Raw genomic sequence first — 19078 nt, 5'->3', positions numbered from 1 at the left:
TCCCAGGAACTATCCATGCCGTTGCCTCATTATGGCCTACCGCAGTTTTGTTAATTTATGAATATTAAGAAAGCCTGCAGTTTCACTGTGAATATGTTCACAAAGTCATTACTGAAATTCACAGGTATGTATAGTGCTAAGTAAAAAGGCTACAACATGATGTGCTAAGGCAACATCCAGCCAAATAGTTACTCAGCTTGGGCCCCAATGCCAGCAGATTAGAAAGTCATTTGGTTTTTCTTCAGATGTCCATTCCTAGTGAGGAATGGAACCTAGTGAGCTGTGCAACTACAACCCAGTGAGGGTGCAACTACATGGTCCATTCTGTCTTAGACATTAGGCTGAACTTCCTTTCCAGGAGGGAGTCAAAACTCCTTAATGTTGGCTTGAATTTCTAGAAAAAACCCAATCCGGGCCCTCGTGGAGTCCCCTCACTTTTCCAGCCCATCCGCTTAGTCCGATTCAAGTATTCCAACGAGGCTGCTGTGCTGTACACCACCACCCTCGCAGAGGGCCTTCTCATCACCTCCCGAGCAGGCAGCGCCGTGACGTCACGGCGTCGCGGGCGCGCCCCGCCCCTGCTCGGCTCTACGCCAGGGGACGCTCGAGGGCTGGGTCTCCTTGGCAACTACTTGCTCCGCCCCCTCAGGCCCTTTAACCTTTAGGGTGCTCGGGCGCAGAGTCCTTCGCACTCTTTCCCCTTTCCCCCTCCCCTTTCCCCACCCCCTCTGCCCCAGGAGTCAGGGCCGGAAGTGAAGATGGCGGCGGCGGCGCCCGGCGGCGCGGCTTCGGCGGAGCTGGTGATCGGCTGGTGCATATTCGGCCTCTTACTACTGGTAGGGGAGGTACTCGTAGTTTTCCCAGTGTTTGGACTGGTGGAAGAGAGGGCGGGCCCGGCCCTGTAGCTGGCCTTTCCGGGCCCGGGAGACCCTCCTCATTCCGCCCCGCCCCCGTTATAGTTTGGACTGTGGCGGCGGGGCGCGGGGCGGGGTGGGGCACGCTCCTCTGTTCGGGGGCGGGGGTTGCCCTGCGAGTGGGGAAGGGAGGCACTGATTCTCTGATTTCCGGCCGCCTTTCCTGTCTTTTCCCAGATGACGTCTAATGTTGCAGGTTTCCGTTCTCGAAACTCCTGGCCTTATCCCCGACCAGGGCACCGGGACGGGTGGAGTTTGGGGACGGTGGAGACCCTGGGGGTTGAGAAGGGAGAAGTAGCCTCTAAGTCCCCACGTGAGACGTGAGCACGAGTGTGGGGCAGCAGCGCCTGATCTTCGCAAGTTCAGTAGCCGCTGGCCTTGAGCTGGAGGGGGGCCTCTTTGCTTCTTGAAAGGGGTTTTGTCCGTGTTCCTTACCCCTGGGGTTATTGAGTCTCCAACCTTCTCTACCCATTGTGCGATTCTGCCTTGATGACGTGAGGTGTTCTGACTTCCAGGTTTCACATTCCTTTAGAGTCTTTTTGATGGATGTAAAAATTTACGCAGGGGAGAGATCTGTAGTCCTTTTTACTGCCAGTATCAGGATGTATATACTACAGCGTTTCAGAACTCAGGTGCTTTCTTTGCCTACCATCTTAATTCTGTTTATCTAGTGATCAAAACGTGGGCCTCAGTAGCCCCAGTGGCCTAGTTTTTACTTCCTTGTCTCATATTAAAACCCTTGGATTTATTTTATTTGGGGGTTCAATTTATTTCTTTCCATACCCTTCCCCATTCTTGCCCTCTTTCTTCATTGTCTTTATCCTGTCCTGTTGTAGCTTTGTGACCCAGAGTATTTTGCTGCTTTGCATTACTGAAACAAACAAACAAAAAACAATCAACCGCCAAACACAGAAATCAAGGCTTGTATTTGTTAGATTCCACTGCAGTGTCTGCAACCTAGGTAGTAAGTGGTGTGTTTTGCTGGTAAATGTTTCAGCAGAAACTTTTCCCCTGACCAAAAAAAATAAAAAAAGTGTGAAAACTTATGGAAAGTTATCTCTTGCTACCATCACTCTCCCAGAAAATAATACTGCCTTTACACTGCAGCATACTTTACTCCTCTTAGTGGAGAAAATGGAAACAGTAAAGGGTGGCTGGCCTTGGCCCCAAAGCCCATCAAGTCCTGTACTTCAGGAGGTCACTTTTCAGGCCATTATATACGGTTGGTTTAGGAAAAAACACATGAGTATGTAATGAGTATCAAAGTCTAGTGGGAGTATCTTGGCAGTTATCAGTTAATAAATGTTTAATGTCTGTGAGTCGTGCTATAAATTGTGGGAGGATGGAAACAAAATGGCCTTTAAGAGAGCCTGAAGAGGGGCACCTGGGTGGCTCAGTGGGTTAAAGCCTCTGCCTTCAGCTCAAGTCATGATCTCAAGGTCCTGGGATCAAGCCCCACATTGGGCTCTCTGCTCAGCAGGGTGCCTGCTTTCCTTCCCCTCTCTGCCTGCCTCTCTGCCTACTTGTGATCTCTCTGTCAAATAAATAAAATCTTTAAAAAAGGAAAAAAAAAAAAAAAAGAGAGAGCCTGAAGATAATGGGAAAACAAAAATTACTTTTTAAAAAAAGATTTATTTATTTATTTGGTTGGGGGCAGAGTGCAGAGGGAGAGAGAGAAACTCCAGGAAGACTTCCCGCGGAGTATGGGAGTGTGGATCCCCATGCCCTGCTAGATCCCATGACCCTGAAATCATGAAATCCCAACCATAGCTGAAACCAATATCAGGCGAGACGCTTAACTGACTATGCCACCCAGGCACCCCAAGAATAAAAATTCTTAAAACAGGTATTTTAAGTACTGAAAACCAAAGTATGATTATATAAATGAGCTAGGACTTGAGAGTAGAGAGCAATGTTGGAAGGAAGTGGAATTGAGGTAGACTTTGGATAGATGAAGAAGGGAAGGTACTGAAGTTGGTGATAGTATAGAAGGAAAAGAGAAAATGAGAGGGGAATTAAGGAGTTTGAAACTAGATGTTGGAGCAGAAAAAATTAGTAATAAGGGCTATTTAATTTTCTGCAAAATTCTTTAATTCCTGGCGTATTAGAAGAGAGCTAGATTCTCATGTCTGCTTGTATATTGTTTTTTGAGTGTTTTGGTTGAAGTAAATGAAAAATATCCTATGTTAGTGATATGTACTTGGAAGCAGAGGAGTAATTTTTAGGTAACTGTGGATGTTGTTAAGTACTACACCAAAACTCAGTAACTGGAAACTTTCTAAAGGTTAGTTGAAACAATGGAATCTGAAACCCTATCATTAAACTTTTCATTCTGTTACGTTAAAATTTGTTGGTCCACTTCGCACTTTGGATCTTTTGCCCATGCATGGTTTTATAACATGAAGCATTGATTATTTAGAAAATCTGGTTCACTGAGTTATGCAGATATTCCAAATATGGATATATTTCATTACATAATAACAAAATATCCCATTAATTATATTACTGATCTTGTCAGAAGAAATATCGCAGAAATAAGTATTGAGAAACTGTCAGCTTTGCCATAATGGATACAAGTTTTCCAAAATTCTGAGTTTCATTGAAAGGATGAAATTTTATCATTGGGAACAGATACTGTCAATTGTTTTTTGTGAAGTGATAGGTCCATTGTTCATTTCAACAAAATATGCCAGATATCCAAGTCTGAATAACCATAATCACTTGTACTTAAAAGTGATATTCCTTGAATAGAATGTCTTATGTGGCTTTGGTCATGCTTTTCCTGGAGACAGCCATCACACCTTGATGTGCAGCTGGAGAACTCCAATGCATACTTCACCATTTCCCCCATGGAGTATTGAAAAGATTCAAGGGTTGAAGTTCAATAAAGTTAATTTTTACAGCTTCATTAAGATCAGTCTTAAGTTGTGTGTGTGGAGGGGGTAGTGAAGTATATAAATAACTACTAGCACAATTTGGTGCCATTGTCTTGATTCATGCTTAATTTGTCAGCAGTTTTACCACCGACTTACGCAGCATGAGTGCAGGTGTCAACATAATGAAAAAGGCAAATGACTTTTTAGTATTATGAGCATCGTTTTCAATTTGTAAATCCTTGGAAAAGGTTCTGGGAATGCTAGGGGTTGGAGGACTTCACACTTTGAGAACTGCTGCCAATAATCTACTGAAGAATCAGAACACTAAGATTGACTACTTGAGTGATCCTGGGCAAACAGAGTGGACTATACAGTGTCTTCTGCCACATGGGAAATGGTTAGGTTTGGTCCTTCCAATTCTATAATCTAACTTTGTCTCTTTTACGAAATCTAAGGGTTTCTTCCTAAGTCCCCCAATTACATTCCCTTTTGCTATATAAGACAGAGTCTTCATTACTGTAAAGCAAGTTTATTCTTGTTACTTAAAGTGATCATCACTTGGGAACTTGTTAGAAATAGTAAATATAAGACCCTAGCCTCCCTGAATCAGAATCTGCATTTTAACAAGATGCCAGGTAGTATATATGCTCATTAGTTTAAGAAACATATTCTCATTCCTACCTCTGCCCTAGTCATCAACCTTCACTGCTCATCAAAACCAACTAGGGAGTTTTTCAAAATCCTAATACTCAGGCCAATTAAATTAAAATTTTGTGGGAGGGACTGGGGCTTGTTCTAAACCTTTCTTTATGATTGTTAGCAAAATTACATATTTCTTTTATGAAATGCTCCTATGATCTTTCATATGACATTTTGTTCATATATATGGACATATGCAATTCATATGACAGTTACTATTTGGGAAGCAGTTACTGTGGCCAGGCACTGTGCTATAAACTCTTTACATCTTATTTAATACTTATAACCTGCTATGACGTATTCTTATTACTATTTTATAGACCATGACATTTGTTTTATTTTATAATACAGTAACTACTGATAGATTTAATATATAAACAAAAAGCTCTTTGGGGTTCTCAGTTTTAAAAATATAAAGGGATTGTGAGACCAAAAAGTTCAGGATCCTTTGGCTTAACTATTTTGGCTGGTTGCCCTTTCCCTGCTTGTCTGGCTGGTATTGGCAAACAGTTTCTTCTGCAGTAATACCTATCACTTTAAACTTTGTAAAAGTGCAGATCTTTTTGAAATCCATCAAAAAAATTATTGAATACTTTGTGTCAGGTTCTGCTAAGGATAGAATGATTAAGCTCAGCTTCTAGTGGCTTCAGAATAATTTGAGGAATGTTTTAAATATTTGTGAATTCATTAAAAAAGTCCATTAAAATATTAATATAAATTTGTGAGAAAATAATTTCCCCAAACTAAAATAAATTAGTAAGTAGACAGAAGTTGAACCTAGGTCTTTTTTTTCTTCCGACATTGGGGTTCCAAAGTCTACGGTCTGTTCTTTATTTTTTCCTGCTGTTCTGACACCAGCTGAAATGTTAGTAATATGAAGGAATTACATGAAACAACCTAGATAGTTTTAAAATAAATATAGATTTAAAACAACCTAGATAAATTTAAAATCTTAAGTGAAAGAAGCTATATAGGAACACTCAGAAGACCATACGCTATATAAGTACATTATGACATTCTGGAAAAGGCAGAAGTTATAGGGACAGATAATAGTGGTCATCAGGGGTGGAGAGTAGAGAGAGAGGGGTTAACTACACAGGCACAAAGGGGGATTTTTCTGTGGTGGTGGAGCTGTTCTTACATCTTGATTGTGATAGGGGAATTTGGAAGCTGTGAAACAAATTAGCTGCTGTTGTTAGTTGCTCCTAAACAGGATACCCACAAAGGAATGTTCAAGAATGAAAGGACAAAACAATACTTTTGTCTCAGAGCTCTTAATAGAGTTTATTTAAAGCAATGGTTCTCTCTTATGGCTAAGTAATATTCCATCGTCATTTGCCACAACATGGATGAACCCGGGGCGTGAAATAAGTCAGAAAGAAAGACAAATACCATATGAGTTCACTTGCAAATGGGATATAAAAAGCAAAACAAAAAACCAGAAACAGAGCCATAAATACAGAGAACAAAACTGTAGGCTGCCGGAGGGGAGGGGATGAACAAAATGGGTGAAGGGGAGTGGGAGGTACAGGCTTCCAGTTACGGAATGAGTAAGTCCTGAGGATGAAAGGTACAGCATGGGAGTCAGTGATACTGTAGTAATGTGTGGTGACAGTTGGTAGCTACACTTGTGAGCATGGCATAGGGAGTAGAATTGTGGAATCACTATGTTGTAGGCTTGAATCTAATGTAACATTGTTTGTAAACTGTATTTCAATAAAATGGGAAACAAATAGCGGTGGTTCTCAAGTTTGGCTCAGATTGGAATCCTCAGGCTTTTTTAGTTTTACTTTTTATATATTTAAGATTTTATTTATGTGAGAGAGAGAGAGAACATGAGCAGGGGTGGTGGGGGGTGGGACAGAGGGAGAAGTGGACTCCCTGCTGAGCGGGGAGCCCAACATGGGGCTAGATCCCAGAACCCAGGATCATGACTTGAGCCAAAGGCAGTTGCTTAACTGACTTAGCCACCCCAGTGCCCCTCCTCAGGCTTTTAAAATGCTATTGCTTGGAGGAGCTTTACTCTGAATTGGTTTGTGGGGATGGCATTAAGGGTATTTAAAAAACTGCTCAGGTGATTGTTACACAACCTAGGCTAAGAATTACTGATTAGTACCTATATGCAATTCCCTAAATTTGAGTAGAGCAGAGCTTTTTAAAATGTAGTTCCTGGACCAGTAGCAGCCTTACCTGGTAAGGCTGTTACAAATACAGATTTTCTGGGCCTGCTCCAAACCACTGAATCTGAAACTGGGTAAAGTCCTATACTCCATGTTAGTCATTAGAAAGGCATTGGTAACTATTAAGAGTACCTGGTGGATTAGAGGTTGTCATCCTTAATACAACTGATTGTATTTTTATCGCTGGAAAATTCCTTGCAGTGCATGTGTACTTATTTTAAATGTTCACTTTTCTTTGTTTAAGGTCCTTTAAAATTTGAATTGTAGTATAATGTGTTAATTGCATGGTGATTATGGGCAGTTAATCTTTAGCTGAATGGTATTCTTAAACTGTCAAAATGGGTCAGAAGTTAATTTCACTTCAAGTTATATTCTGTTAGGTTGGAGAAATCTGTAGGTAAAAACTATTCAAAACTAATTAAAACTATGATGTTGCATGAAAACATTAATGAGGTTCAATGAGGATATATGTAATTGAGCATTGTTATCAATAACTTTTGTGTGTGTATGTGTCTTTGCATCTAAGTGAAGTTGTGCTGCTTTCATGAAATGGGCTTTGAAAATTTATAAATCTTGCACCAGTTTATAAGAGGTAGTACACCTTCCTTAACATATCTAAAAGAACCTTCATTTGACAGTTTCCCATTGGAAACTTTCAAACACATACTATCCTCTGTGTAGAGAATACATAGGGCAGTAACAAAACATTTCTTTCTGTTCTCTTTCAGGCTATTTTGGCATTCTGTTGGATATATGTTCGTAAATACCAAAGTCAGCGGGAAAGTGAAGTTGTCTCCACCATAACGGCAATTTTTTCTCTGGCGATTGCACTTATCACATCAGCACTTCTTCCAGTGGATATATTTTTGGTTTCTTACATGAAAAATCAAAATGGTACATTTAAGGTAATTACTGTCATACTATGTGATTTTTTTCCCCCTTTCAAGTTCTTGGCAATTAAGTGTTTAAGTTTAGCAGTCCAGTATATATTGTGCTTTTATTGTTGTCTCCAGGGAAAGAATGCAAGTGGAAATGCAGCATAGAAACTGAGAATGGGACAACCATCATGGAAGACTAGAAACAAACTGTTAATTGACTTAAGAACTATTAATTCACCAACCCTCCAAATGTGAAGAATCCCTTTTGTTGATCTGAAAATATATTAAGTAATCGCAATAGTTTATTTTTGTGTCTCTTATAGCTCTCTTGAAGTTTGAGTTGATTTACATTAATGCAATAAAATAAATAATTTAGCAGGGCTTTTGTTAGTGGTGGATCAAACTCTCAATCTGTTTCATATCAAGTACTTTGAGTCAGTATGGTATGCAGAAAAGACCACTAAGCTAGCTGGGAGTTACAAGATGTGACTTCTAGTCTTAACTCTTTACTGTCTAGGCTGTATCTTTGGCTAAATTAAGTTTTCTGGACTTCAGGTTTTTCATTTTTAAAATGAAGGGTGTTGAACTGGAAGGTTTCTGTGTTCCCTTTCAATTAACATATTTTTAAGTTTCTTTTTTGGGGGTTTCCTTTTTTTATTTAAATTCAGTTAATATATAGTGTATTATTAGTTTCAGAGATAGAGTTCAGTGATTTCATCACTTACATAGAACACCCAGTGCTCATTATATCATGTGTCTTTCTTAATGCCCATCAACCAGCTACCCCATCTGCCCACCACCCTCCCCTCCAGCAACCCTCATTTTGTTTCCTATGCTTAAGAGTCTCTTATGGTTTGTCTCCCTCTCTGATTTCATCCTGTTTTATTTTTCCCAGGTTTGTTTCTTTTACTAACCAGAATCATACCGTGTGTATTGTTCTTTGATGTGCTTGTTGGAGATGTTCTCAGCCTAGCACACTCCTTTTATCCATCATACATTCTACATAAGTAGTACCGCTGTTTTTGGTTGCTTTGTTCTGCTGTTATAATTATGCCACCTTTTGTGCACAGACTTGAGCACAGGGACTGAAATTTGAGGGGAAGAGTGCCAGTTTGAGTGCTTGGCAATGTGAAGTGAAGGTATGCTGACTTGGCATTGATCAGGGGGCAGGCCATGCATGCTGACTCGGGCAGGGGGGTGGCTGGACTATGAATTTGGGACCCACAGACTGATGGTATTATGTGTGAGAGAGACGTGGCTCATTTTGCTTTTAACTTTTGTTTTTCTGGGAAACTCTCTCCTTCTATTCTAAATGAAAGCCTTCCAGGATAGAGTATTCTTGGCTGTAGATTTTTACCTTTTAAAACTTGGAATTTATCATGCTGCTTCCTTTTGGCCTGCAGAGTTTCTGCTGAAAAACCTACTGATAGCCATATCGGGTTTTCCTTGTATGTCACTGCTTTCCTTTCTCTTGCTGCTTTGAAAATTCTTTTTGTCTCTACTTTTAGCCATCTTATTTACTTTGTGTCTTGGTGTAGAACTCTTTGGGTTGGTTTTGTTGGGGACTTCCCAGATCTGGATTTTTCTTTCCTTCCCCAGATTCAGAAAGTTTTCAGCTATTATTTCCTCACAAAATCTTCTGCCCCCTTTTCTTGCTTTTCACCTTCTGGGATCCCTATCTTGCAACTGTTGTGCTTGACAAGTGTTGCTGAGCTCCCTGGGTCTATTCTCATTTTGTGTATTTTTTTCTTCCTTCCCGTCTTCTCAGCTTGATTACTTTCCATTACTCTGTTGTCCTCCAGGTGGTTGCTGTTCTTCTACTTCCTCTTATTTACTATTTATTCCAGGTAGTCTATTTTTATTTCCATTTAGTGAATCCCATAGCTCCTATTGGTTCTTTTTTACGTCTACCTTCTCTTAGTAGAGGATCTTATGGAGGTTCTGCACTCCTTTCTCAATTCTAGCAAGTATCTTTATGAGCATTACTTTAAATTCACTATCAGACATATTACTCATCTCCATTTCACTTAGGTCTCTTGCTCTTATTTTCTTCCACTCTTTAATTTTGGACACATTCCTCTGTCTCCTCATTTTGTTTATTGCTGTCTCTATTTCTCTGTGTTAGGAAAGTTAGCTATGTTTCCCGCACTTGAGAGTAGTGGCTTCATGAAGAAGAGGTTCTGCAGCGTAATGTCTCCTTTTCACCAGAAAATGGTGCTTCAGGGGAGTCTCTGATGTGTGTACGAAGATGTCCTACCGTTGTGGTGGAGCTTTGTTTGCCTTCAGTTCAGCCTACAATGGCTCTCTGCCAATTGTGGGCAGAGTCTGGTGCTGGTTGTGTTAGTGGTCCAGTCTGGGGCTGCCTTGGGCTTGAATTGAGTAAGACCAGGCATTTACCATAGATGAAGTAGCACCAAACTTCAGGCACTTTCCCTGTGTTGTTGTCCCATCTCCCCCAACCCCCCCTAGACCCCTGCCCCAGGGAAGGTTTTGTTGGTGGGCGGGGCCTGCAGTTAGACCAGCTGCCTGCCCCCAGCCCACTGTTGGGCTCATACTCAGACTGGTGTGTGGTTATCCTCCCCTCTCCCTGGAGCAGGACTCACTTTGGGGTGGTGCTGACCATTGTCTGGACTGTGCACACACTGCCAAGCTTGTGGCACTGCTTTGAGGAGATCTTGCCAAGAGTGATCAGAGGGGGTGGATCTGCCTCACTGTGGCCTCTTGTCTATGTCAGCCTGCAGAGAGTCTGTTCTACCAGTTTTCTGGTTATTTTCTGGGTTACTTATGCTCATGTGGGTGTTCTCTAGATGGCCATGTGGCAAGAGGTAAGTGCAGGGTCCTCCTACTCCACCATCTTCCCAGCAGCCATTTTTAAGTTTCTTAATAGCTTAAGTTTCCTTTTTTAAATAAGATTTATTTATTTATTTGAGAGAGACAGTGAGAGAGAGCATGAGAGAGGAGAATGTCAGAGTGGGAAGCAGACTCCCCATGAAGCGGGGAGCCTAATGCAGGACTTGATCTGGGTGCTCTGGGATCATGACCTGAGCTGAAAGCAGTTGCTTAACTTACTGGGCGCCCAACAGTTTAAGTTTCTTGATGTAGGAGCTGTGTCTTCTTTATTGATGTATCCCAGGTGTTTAGCACAAAGTAGATACTTAAATACTTGAATGAAATATTATTTCAGATAACGCAGTGTTGCCTGCTTCCAAAATAAGTTCCTGAATTGAGCCAGTTGGACTTAAATAAAATCTTATTATTTATCTGGCAGAGATCACAAGTAGGCAGAGAGGTAGGCAGAGAGAGGGAGAGAAGGGGAAGCAGGCTCCCAGCTGAGAGCCTAATGCAGGGCTTGATCCCAGGACCCTGGCATCATGACCTGAGCTAAGGCAGAGTCTTTAACCCACTGAGCCACCCAGATGCCCCTGGACTTAAAAAATTTGAAAACATTTTTGTAGTTAGGTTTAGATATATTATGATTGCTGTGAAAATTAGTTATTTACTGTACGTTACTAATTTACTTATTTATTTATTTTTAAAAGACTTCATTTATTAGAGAGAGAGTGCACGTACCTTCCCTTTCTGGGAGCATGAGCAATGGGGGGGCAGAGAGAAAGGGAAGAGAACAAACTGACCCACTGAACACACAGCCTGAAATGCTGGGTTCAATCCCAGCATCCTGAGATCATGACCTGAGCCCGTCAGGTGCTTACCCAACTTAGCCACCCAGGCACCCCAGTTAGCTCATTTATTTAGCAACTATTAGTTGAGCACTTAGCATGTGCCAAGTGCTATATGAAGATAATAATTAACATCTATTGAATATTTACTCTGTCAGATCCTGTTCTCAGTGGTTAATAATATATTACCACTCTTTAACCTCCCAAACAACCCTGTGAGGTATAGTATTATCCATGTTTTTATGGATAAGAAACCAAAGTCTGGAGAGGTAAAGTAACCTCTTTAAGGTTATACAGCCTGTAGGTGTTATAGCCAAGATTTGAAGCTCTGCAATCTGGCTTCAGAGCTCTTTGTTCACTAGAATATATATATATATATATATATATATATATATAAAGATACAGAGATAGATAGATCTGATATAGAAGTTGTATTATCCCTTATATAATTATTGATTGAATAGGAGATTTCTTCGTTTTGAATTTATAATATTTGGTTTGTTTAGATTTTGTAGGGGAATATGTTTCTTTGAAATTTCTAAGTATTTTCATGAAATTTTGAACTTTCTCTTGGATTACATAGTTGTTTGGGACTATGCTTAAATTAATAGTCACTGGGTACTAATTTTTGTTTGTGAGATGCAGTCTACTTGGTTGAGCAAGAGTTTGAGAATTCACCCACTACGAAAGCAAAACTATTAACCTGTAAAAAATTAGGGCACATGTTTTATTAACTGTTCCCTAAGGGAAGAAAATGTATAACTGTAGTTAATGTGCTTATTTTATATTTGCTTAATGTAAATGTGGTACCAGTAATTACAAGAGAAAAATGTTAGTTTTTTCCTCTACTTATTACAGACTTCTTTCTTTATCAGATTATTTATTAATTTTATGTTCTCCTTTTTTCTACTTTGCATTTACTTATCTCTATTTTGTTCTATTTTTAGTTACTTTAGAGCTGAGATAATATATCAGTTTTTGCCCCCCAATACTTTGATGCTTTTTTTCTTGGTATCTTAAAACATTTCTTCCCTTTCTTTCTCTTTGTTTTTTTAGGTGAGAGGCTGGGGGACTAGTGAAATTCATGAGTTTTCATTTGAAGGGCATCTTTGTTAATGCTTAAAAGTAGAACTGAATGGACTTTTAAAAAACTTTTTCCTAATAATTTGTAGAAAGTATTTTCTCCAAAGAGTTACTGATGAAATTTCTTGAGGTGCTTAGTGAAAGAAAAACAAATACAAATGTTTAAGAATTAGTTCTTCAGACTTCATACCACAATTGTAAGTTCAGCCATATTAGAGTAAAAGTATGCCATAATAGCTTTAACCTATCCTATCCTTCCTTATTACTTAGGAGAAATGTACAAGTTGGTAATTGTTTTCTATAATGAATTACATTTTATCTTAATTTTTATGATGTGCATTTCTTACTCCTAAATGAATATATGTATTCATTTTATCCATTTTCATCTCCAGTATTTTGAAGTCTTTAAATGATTGTAGTCTTGTTTATAAGATATAAATTACTTGGAAATTGCAGATGTCAGTGATTGTGAATGGAGGGTGCTCAAGCTTTCCTATAACCAGGTAGTAAACAATACTTTCTATTTTGTTAGTTCCCTTCTTTGCTTTCTCTTCCTCCTTATGGCAGGGGTATATTGTAATAATGCATGAGTTGTTTTCCATTTTTTTTTCTCTCTACACATGGCACTATGAATAATTTTAGCCAGATAATTTGTTTCTAGTTCTTTTACAGAACAATTAACTTTTCAGATTAAAAAACAAAACAAAACAAAACAAAAAACCTTAAAGAATAGCTGTAAGTGTTTTGTTACAGTGTCTTATATAGTTGTCCAATAACTTTGGATAATGATATAACACAAAATGTACAGTCACAAAAAAAATTAAAAATTGACATTATCATGAATAAGTATTTTTTATTTTATACAATGTGTAAACATTTTTTTAAAAAAATTAGTAGTTAAGGGGCGCCTGGGTGGCTCAATGGTTAAAGCCTCTGCCTTCAGCTCAGGTCATGATCCCTAGGGTCCTAGGATCGAGCCTCGCATCGGGCTCTCTGCTCAGCAGGGAGCCTGCCTCCTCCTCTCTCTCTCTCTGCCTGCCTCTCTGCCTACTTGTGATCTGTCTGTCAAATAAATAAAAATCTTAAAAAAAAAATTAGTAGTTAAGATACGGCATTGAAACATTTTGTGTTTTGACAGCTAAAATGTTCATATCTAAATCCCTTCCTCCAATGATTAATCTCTCTTCATGGCATGTTGGTGTTGGATGTCTGGGTTTAACTCTCCAGTATTGCCTCATTTGTACTCTCAAACTGTGTCTTAGAAGTTTGTATTCTTCACTGCAGCTTAAATACATTTATTAATACCTATTAAGCGTAGAATATACCTGACACCCATGGGTGTGGGAGATTAATAAATGAGGCTGCTGTTTTCATGGAGCTTACATTCTGTGAGATCAGGCCGACAGTAAACAAAACAAGCTGACTTTAGAGCAATACGTTTTATGAGGAAATATAACAGATTGCTATGGAAGTCTAAGTTTTGGGTAATTCAGATAGGGGTACGGGAAGGCCAAATTGCTGAAACAGGTTACTCGAGATCAGACCTGGATGAGGAAGAACCAGTTAGGTGAAGGTCCAGAGGTGAAAGGGAGAGGGAACAGCAAATACAGAAGCTTTTAGACAGAGGTGAGTTTGGCCTATTTGGCTGAAGTGTAGTGTTGGAGGTTTCACTTTGGTACCAGCTAAGTTCAAGAGGAAGACGGGAGCCAAATTGTTTACGATGTTTAAGTCATGTTAAAAGAGCTGTATTTTGGACAAAGTACCTTCAGAGTGCCTATCCTAAATATTCAAGTGGAGGTGTCAAGTAGGGAGTTGGGAGTGGTGTTGAGAGGTGTAGTGAGAGGGGTAGAGAAGTGACTGCTGGTTTTGGTCAGTGGTGATCAAAGAACAAGAAAATAATTTCAGTGGAGCTTTAGGGTTGGAGTGTGTTAACTGTGGACAGAGTGATAGGGAATGCTGAAAACTTTTCTAGAACTTCTGTTTTCTAAGGGAGTAAGAAGTGGGGCCAAGGCGGGTATTTTTATTTGAGGTGGTTATGTGTATATCCCTGTGTTTAGTGGAAATTACCAGGGTTTGTTTACTTAAGGATTCAGTGGAGTCGGAGAAATTTTTAGAGGGAAGAGAAGATAGTATTGCAGGTACAGTGTTTTTGAGAAAGCAAAAGGGTGGAGGTCTTAATGTGAAAGGAGTGACTATAAATAGGAGTATAGGTACTTGGCAGAAGGAAGGACTGACATTTGAATACAGATGGAAGTAGGTTTTAGATTTGGTAGTAAGTTGAGTTAGTTCCTGTCTTTTGACTCCAGATTGTTTTAGGGACCTCAAAGTCACTGTTTCTTAGGCGTTGACGTTTTGTGCTGGTTCATCTTTGTTGTGGATTTTGTCCTGGGCATCATAGACAGCAGATCTTTGCCTCTACCCATAAGATGCCGCTAGTACACCAACACTCTCCTGACCTCCTGGGACTCTATTGCCAAATCCCTCTCGGGGACAAAGTCACCCCTGAGTGAAAGCCACTGGTCTAAGGTGAGAATATCAGGTGAAATTGAGGTGAGTTGTATACTTTTGGGTTGGGCTGAGCATTTCTAAAAGTCATCTTGAAGAATAGGAAAGTAAGTTTTACATACATGACCCACTGCATCTGTGTTCTGTGGAATTTATTTTCTTTCCCTTTCATCTGAAATATTCTTTAATATTCTCTAGTATTCTTTTTCTTCCAACCCTTCCAGTTTTAAATCACTCTGTAGTTTCTTTTGGTCTCTAATTTGGGAGGCCGTGGTCTAGAATATGTATCAAGGGTGTAGTGGTTCTCAAAATGTAAAAGGAGGAAGGTTTCATAAACTAAGCTCTTTTGACAGTATGTACCTTGGAGGCAAGACAGGGTATAAAAGCCAAATGCACTAATAGTACTTGAATGATGTTGTATATTCTACGCATATTTTTAGGCTTAAAATAGTAATGTTAATATTTTCTTATTACTGTAAGATTTGGTTTAACAAAAAAGAACTTGCAGGGTAAAAGGTTCTAAGTGTCAGTGAATCTTTGGCTTTAAAAAGCCTACATTCTTTCTTCTTTGAACTTTTTTCTGAGGTTGGGGTCTTGCTTAATTTTAAATTTAACTTAAAGTAGTTCTCAGTGGGTACATTAATACCTTATGGGACTATTTTGGAAATTGGAAGGTAGCTTGTGCAGGAATAGGTGAATTACTTTCTGTTTCAAAAAATCGTTAAGATTCACAATTTTTTTATTTTTTATTTTTTTTTGGACAGAGAGACAGCACAAGTAGGGGGAGCAGCAGGCAGAGGGAGGGGGAGAAGCAGGCTCCCCCCTGAGCTGTCAGCCTGATGCGGGGCTCGATCCCAGCACCCCAGCATCATGACGTGAGTCGAAGGCAGACGCTTAATGATGGAGCCACCCAGGCGCCTCTCAAAAATCTTTTTAGAATTCTGTTTTGTGCATGTATAGTAACTAAAGAAACTGTTAGGAACTGAAGTTTTGATTATGTACATACCTCTTTGGATACTTGAATCATTGATGAAAAAATTTCCAGTTATTGCACAGAAACATCTCTAGTGCTTTCCATTTGGCAAAAGCACTGTTCCATTTTTTTTTTTTTTTTTTTGTATATGTATGGATATATGTATGAATGTTTTATTTTTTAGGCAAAAATTGCACGAGTTGAAACTCTTAGTTGTAGTTTATTCTGTGGCTCCCCCCTCCAAAAGTACTTCATGGATATCTACATATACCAGTTTATACAGATTTCATTGTTTTTAATGTCTATACAGTTTCTCCTCAGGCATTTAGTTTGTTTCTAGTTATTACTGTTGCTTAATTTCTTTTTTAAAAAACACTGCATTGAATGTTGCTGGGTTAGGACCAAAGGGAACAATAAACATTATTTGGTATAAGCTGGAATTTATGAGGATTAGGGTCAGCAAGTGCACAGGTTCTTAAATTTTTGATATTCTGCATTATTCTGTAGTAAGGTGAGCTTTCCCAAAGTACAGGTGCTTCAGCAGAGGTACCTCTACCTTCTTTGGTTCTCCCTTCTTACAAGGCAAGGAGAATGGCATTGCAGATAGGTAAACAGTATGGACTTGGGTGCCAGGTGGCGTGAACTTAGATACAAGGGTGCATGAGGTGCTTGGACATTCCAGATGTTGAGCACCTAGAGACTTTGGGCCCCTTTAATCCTGTGAGTAATAGAGATGGGGAGAGCTCCTCCTACTGTATGGGAAGGGGAGACCTCATTTTGGTAGCTTGTTATGCAACCCAGTAAGAGCTCTTAAGATCATTCATTAGATGGTACTATTTGTCTTTAAAACTTATCTGTTTACTGTTAATCTGTCCTGATTTGTGTGACTCTTTTTAGGATTTAGGATTTAGAATCTAGAATGTCTAGATCGTAGACGATTTTTCTTGCTGTGTAGGTGATGACTTTCCCTCTACATTTGCCATTAATAACATGTTTTAAATTTTGCCACTTGGGTAAATGAAAGGTTACTATAATAATAGATTTTTATGTTTTATTAATAAAATCTAGTAATGGGGTAAATTCCTCATAGTTGGTCCTTTACAAAAAATTTCCTAGCTCTTGCCTATATGTTCTACAGATGATTTTTGTAATTAGCGTGTCAAAATATTCTGCCTCTTAGTATATTGGGATTTGGATCGACAGTATATATAGTTTTTATAGGTTAATTTGGAGGGATTTATTACTTATAATCTTTTCATGTAGGAACATGTGACTTCCGATTTATTTAGTTTTTTTTTAATATTCTATAATTTAGTTTTCTTTAAAGAGTTAACAAAGTTTTTATTTAGCTTATTAAGTTTTTTTTTATAATCTTGATTGCTATCGGAAAAGTACTATTTTTATTTTACTTTCTCTGTCAAGATTTTGCTTTGGTAGTGCTAAATTTGAATTTTCCACATTTTTGTTCTTTTAGGAATTTGTCAGTAAGAAATTCATAGATGTTCCTTGCTTAGAGTTCATTGTAGGTGAAAAAAAAAGAAAAAACCAGTTATTTTAGGAGATTAAAATGTTGATATCCTTCCTTAAGTGCCAGTGTAATGAGATGTTGATACCATTTTGAGCTCTTAAAGTGTTTATAGGAAAGAGATGACCTGGATACTAATACTTAATAGCAGTAGTCACTTAGACTTTCCAGGTTTAATTTTTCATATGCATAAAGTTTAGGACATTTGACAAAAAGACTTGCCGTTATAACCTGAGTTCTGATTCATTAGTATACAGATATTTTTTCTATTTGACAAGATTAATTTGAATTACGTTTTCTAAGTTAAATGACTAATTTAAAGAATACTTGTGTGGGATGAATGCAAAGAAGTTTAGATTGTTCTTTTACATATTTTTAAAAAAAATATGTTGTGCTCAAATATTTTCTTTCTAGAATACAAATCATATTTCACTCTCTGTATAGAAATTCATCACTATTTTCTGTCCAAAAATACTTGGCATGTTCCATGAGTCCCTTAGACCTGTGTCCTTCTCTGCCTTGTTCCACCAGCTTTTTCTTACCTTCTAACAGCTATAATGAATCTATATTTAACTGCTTGCAGTTTTTTTCAAACTTTCCTTTGTGTTTCTTCTCTCTTTCATCCTTCCTACTGTTTTTTTCTCCTTTTCTCTGAGGACGACCTTTCTTCCTTCATTATTCACTTTAGAGTCATTTTGGGAAGCCGTCCCTGATCTTCAGGCTGAGTTAGATGCCTCCTGCTTATGAGTTTCCATAGAACTATATTGTCATCTTATCCCAGCATTTATCTATTGAGATTTGTGTGTTTATTTATCTGTTTTCTCAATTATTGAAGGCACAGACTTGGTTGAGTTGATGATACACTTGTGATGTTGTCATATTAAAACTTAATCATAATTGCTAAACAAGTGGATGTTTCATTAATATTTCTATTGTTTCCTTTTATCCTAGGACTGGGCCAATGCTAATGTCAGCAGACAGATTGAGGACACTGTGTTATATGGTTACTACAGTAAGTATTTCAGTTTCATTTCTTATCTGGGCTGCTAACCAAGATGTAGAATTAAGCTGTGTATAAACATTTATTTTGATACCACACTTGTGATTATTGTTTCAACGCCAGGAGTAAGAAATACAGCCTTCATTCTTATAATCTGGAAACTTTGAACCTACTTTGCTTCATTTAAGCTCACTTGTAATGTCTTTTTGGAGTTTCAGTCAAGTTACTTTAAATCTCAAGTGTCTTCCTTTGTTAACAATACCAGTTTTCTACTTGCGCTCTTGATTTTAAAAATCTCAGTTTTCTAGACATTCTTTCTAAGTATTGACACGAGTAAAGGGTACCCCAGGGAGTTTGTAACATCAACTTTATTGTACTATACAGAGCCAGTTTAAGGGATTCTGGTTGATTAGGCCTTCCCTCTCCCTTCCTGAATGTTCAATTACAAAAGCTTTATAGTAAGCACCTAAGTGTTTCCCAGATTTTCTCTTTGAATGTGCATAAGACTTGTGTTTTTATAAAAGTGTGTAAGTGTGGGGGCTTCTGGGTGGCTCAGTTGGTTAAGCATCAGACTCTTGATTTCAGCTCACGTCATGATTTCAGGGTGCTGGAATTCAGTCATGTCAGGTGTGCACTCAGCAAGGAATCTGCTTGGATTCTTTCTCTCCCTCTCTCTTTGCCCCGTTCCCCTGAGTGTATGTGTATTCTCACTCTCTCTCCTTAAAATAAAAATAAGTCTTTAAAAAAGTGTGTAAGTGCTGGGGCGCC

The 19078-nt window shown here is 38.7% G+C and overlaps 1 protein-coding gene across 2 annotated transcripts in view; it reads left to right on the top strand.

The window, feature by feature from the left end:
• The first annotated feature begins 588 nt into the window (after positions 1–588).
• The window catches only part of LMBRD1 (LMBR1 domain containing 1), a 134084-nt gene continuing 115594 nt past the window's right edge, over positions 589–19078 (top strand). The window contains exons 1-3 of one of the 2 annotated variants that reach the window (XM_059178367.1): positions 589–836; positions 7398–7574; positions 18262–18322. In XM_059178367.1, coding sequence (XP_059034350.1) covers positions 759–836; positions 7398–7574; positions 18262–18322 — 316 coding nt within the window. In that variant the 5' untranslated portion in view covers positions 589–758. Of the gene's footprint in view, positions 837–7397; positions 7575–15636; positions 15688–18261; positions 18323–19078 lie in introns of those variants that run through there. The other variant, XM_059178369.1, reaches the window with a different exon arrangement.

This window comes from Mustela lutreola, chromosome 6 (assembly GCF_030435805.1).
Source record: "Mustela lutreola isolate mMusLut2 chromosome 6, mMusLut2.pri, whole genome shotgun sequence".
Classification (NCBI taxonomy): Eukaryota; Metazoa; Chordata; class Mammalia; order Carnivora; family Mustelidae; genus Mustela; species Mustela lutreola.
The sequence above is the reverse complement of the archived record's forward strand: the minus strand, read 5'-3'. Positions and strand labels throughout refer to the sequence as shown.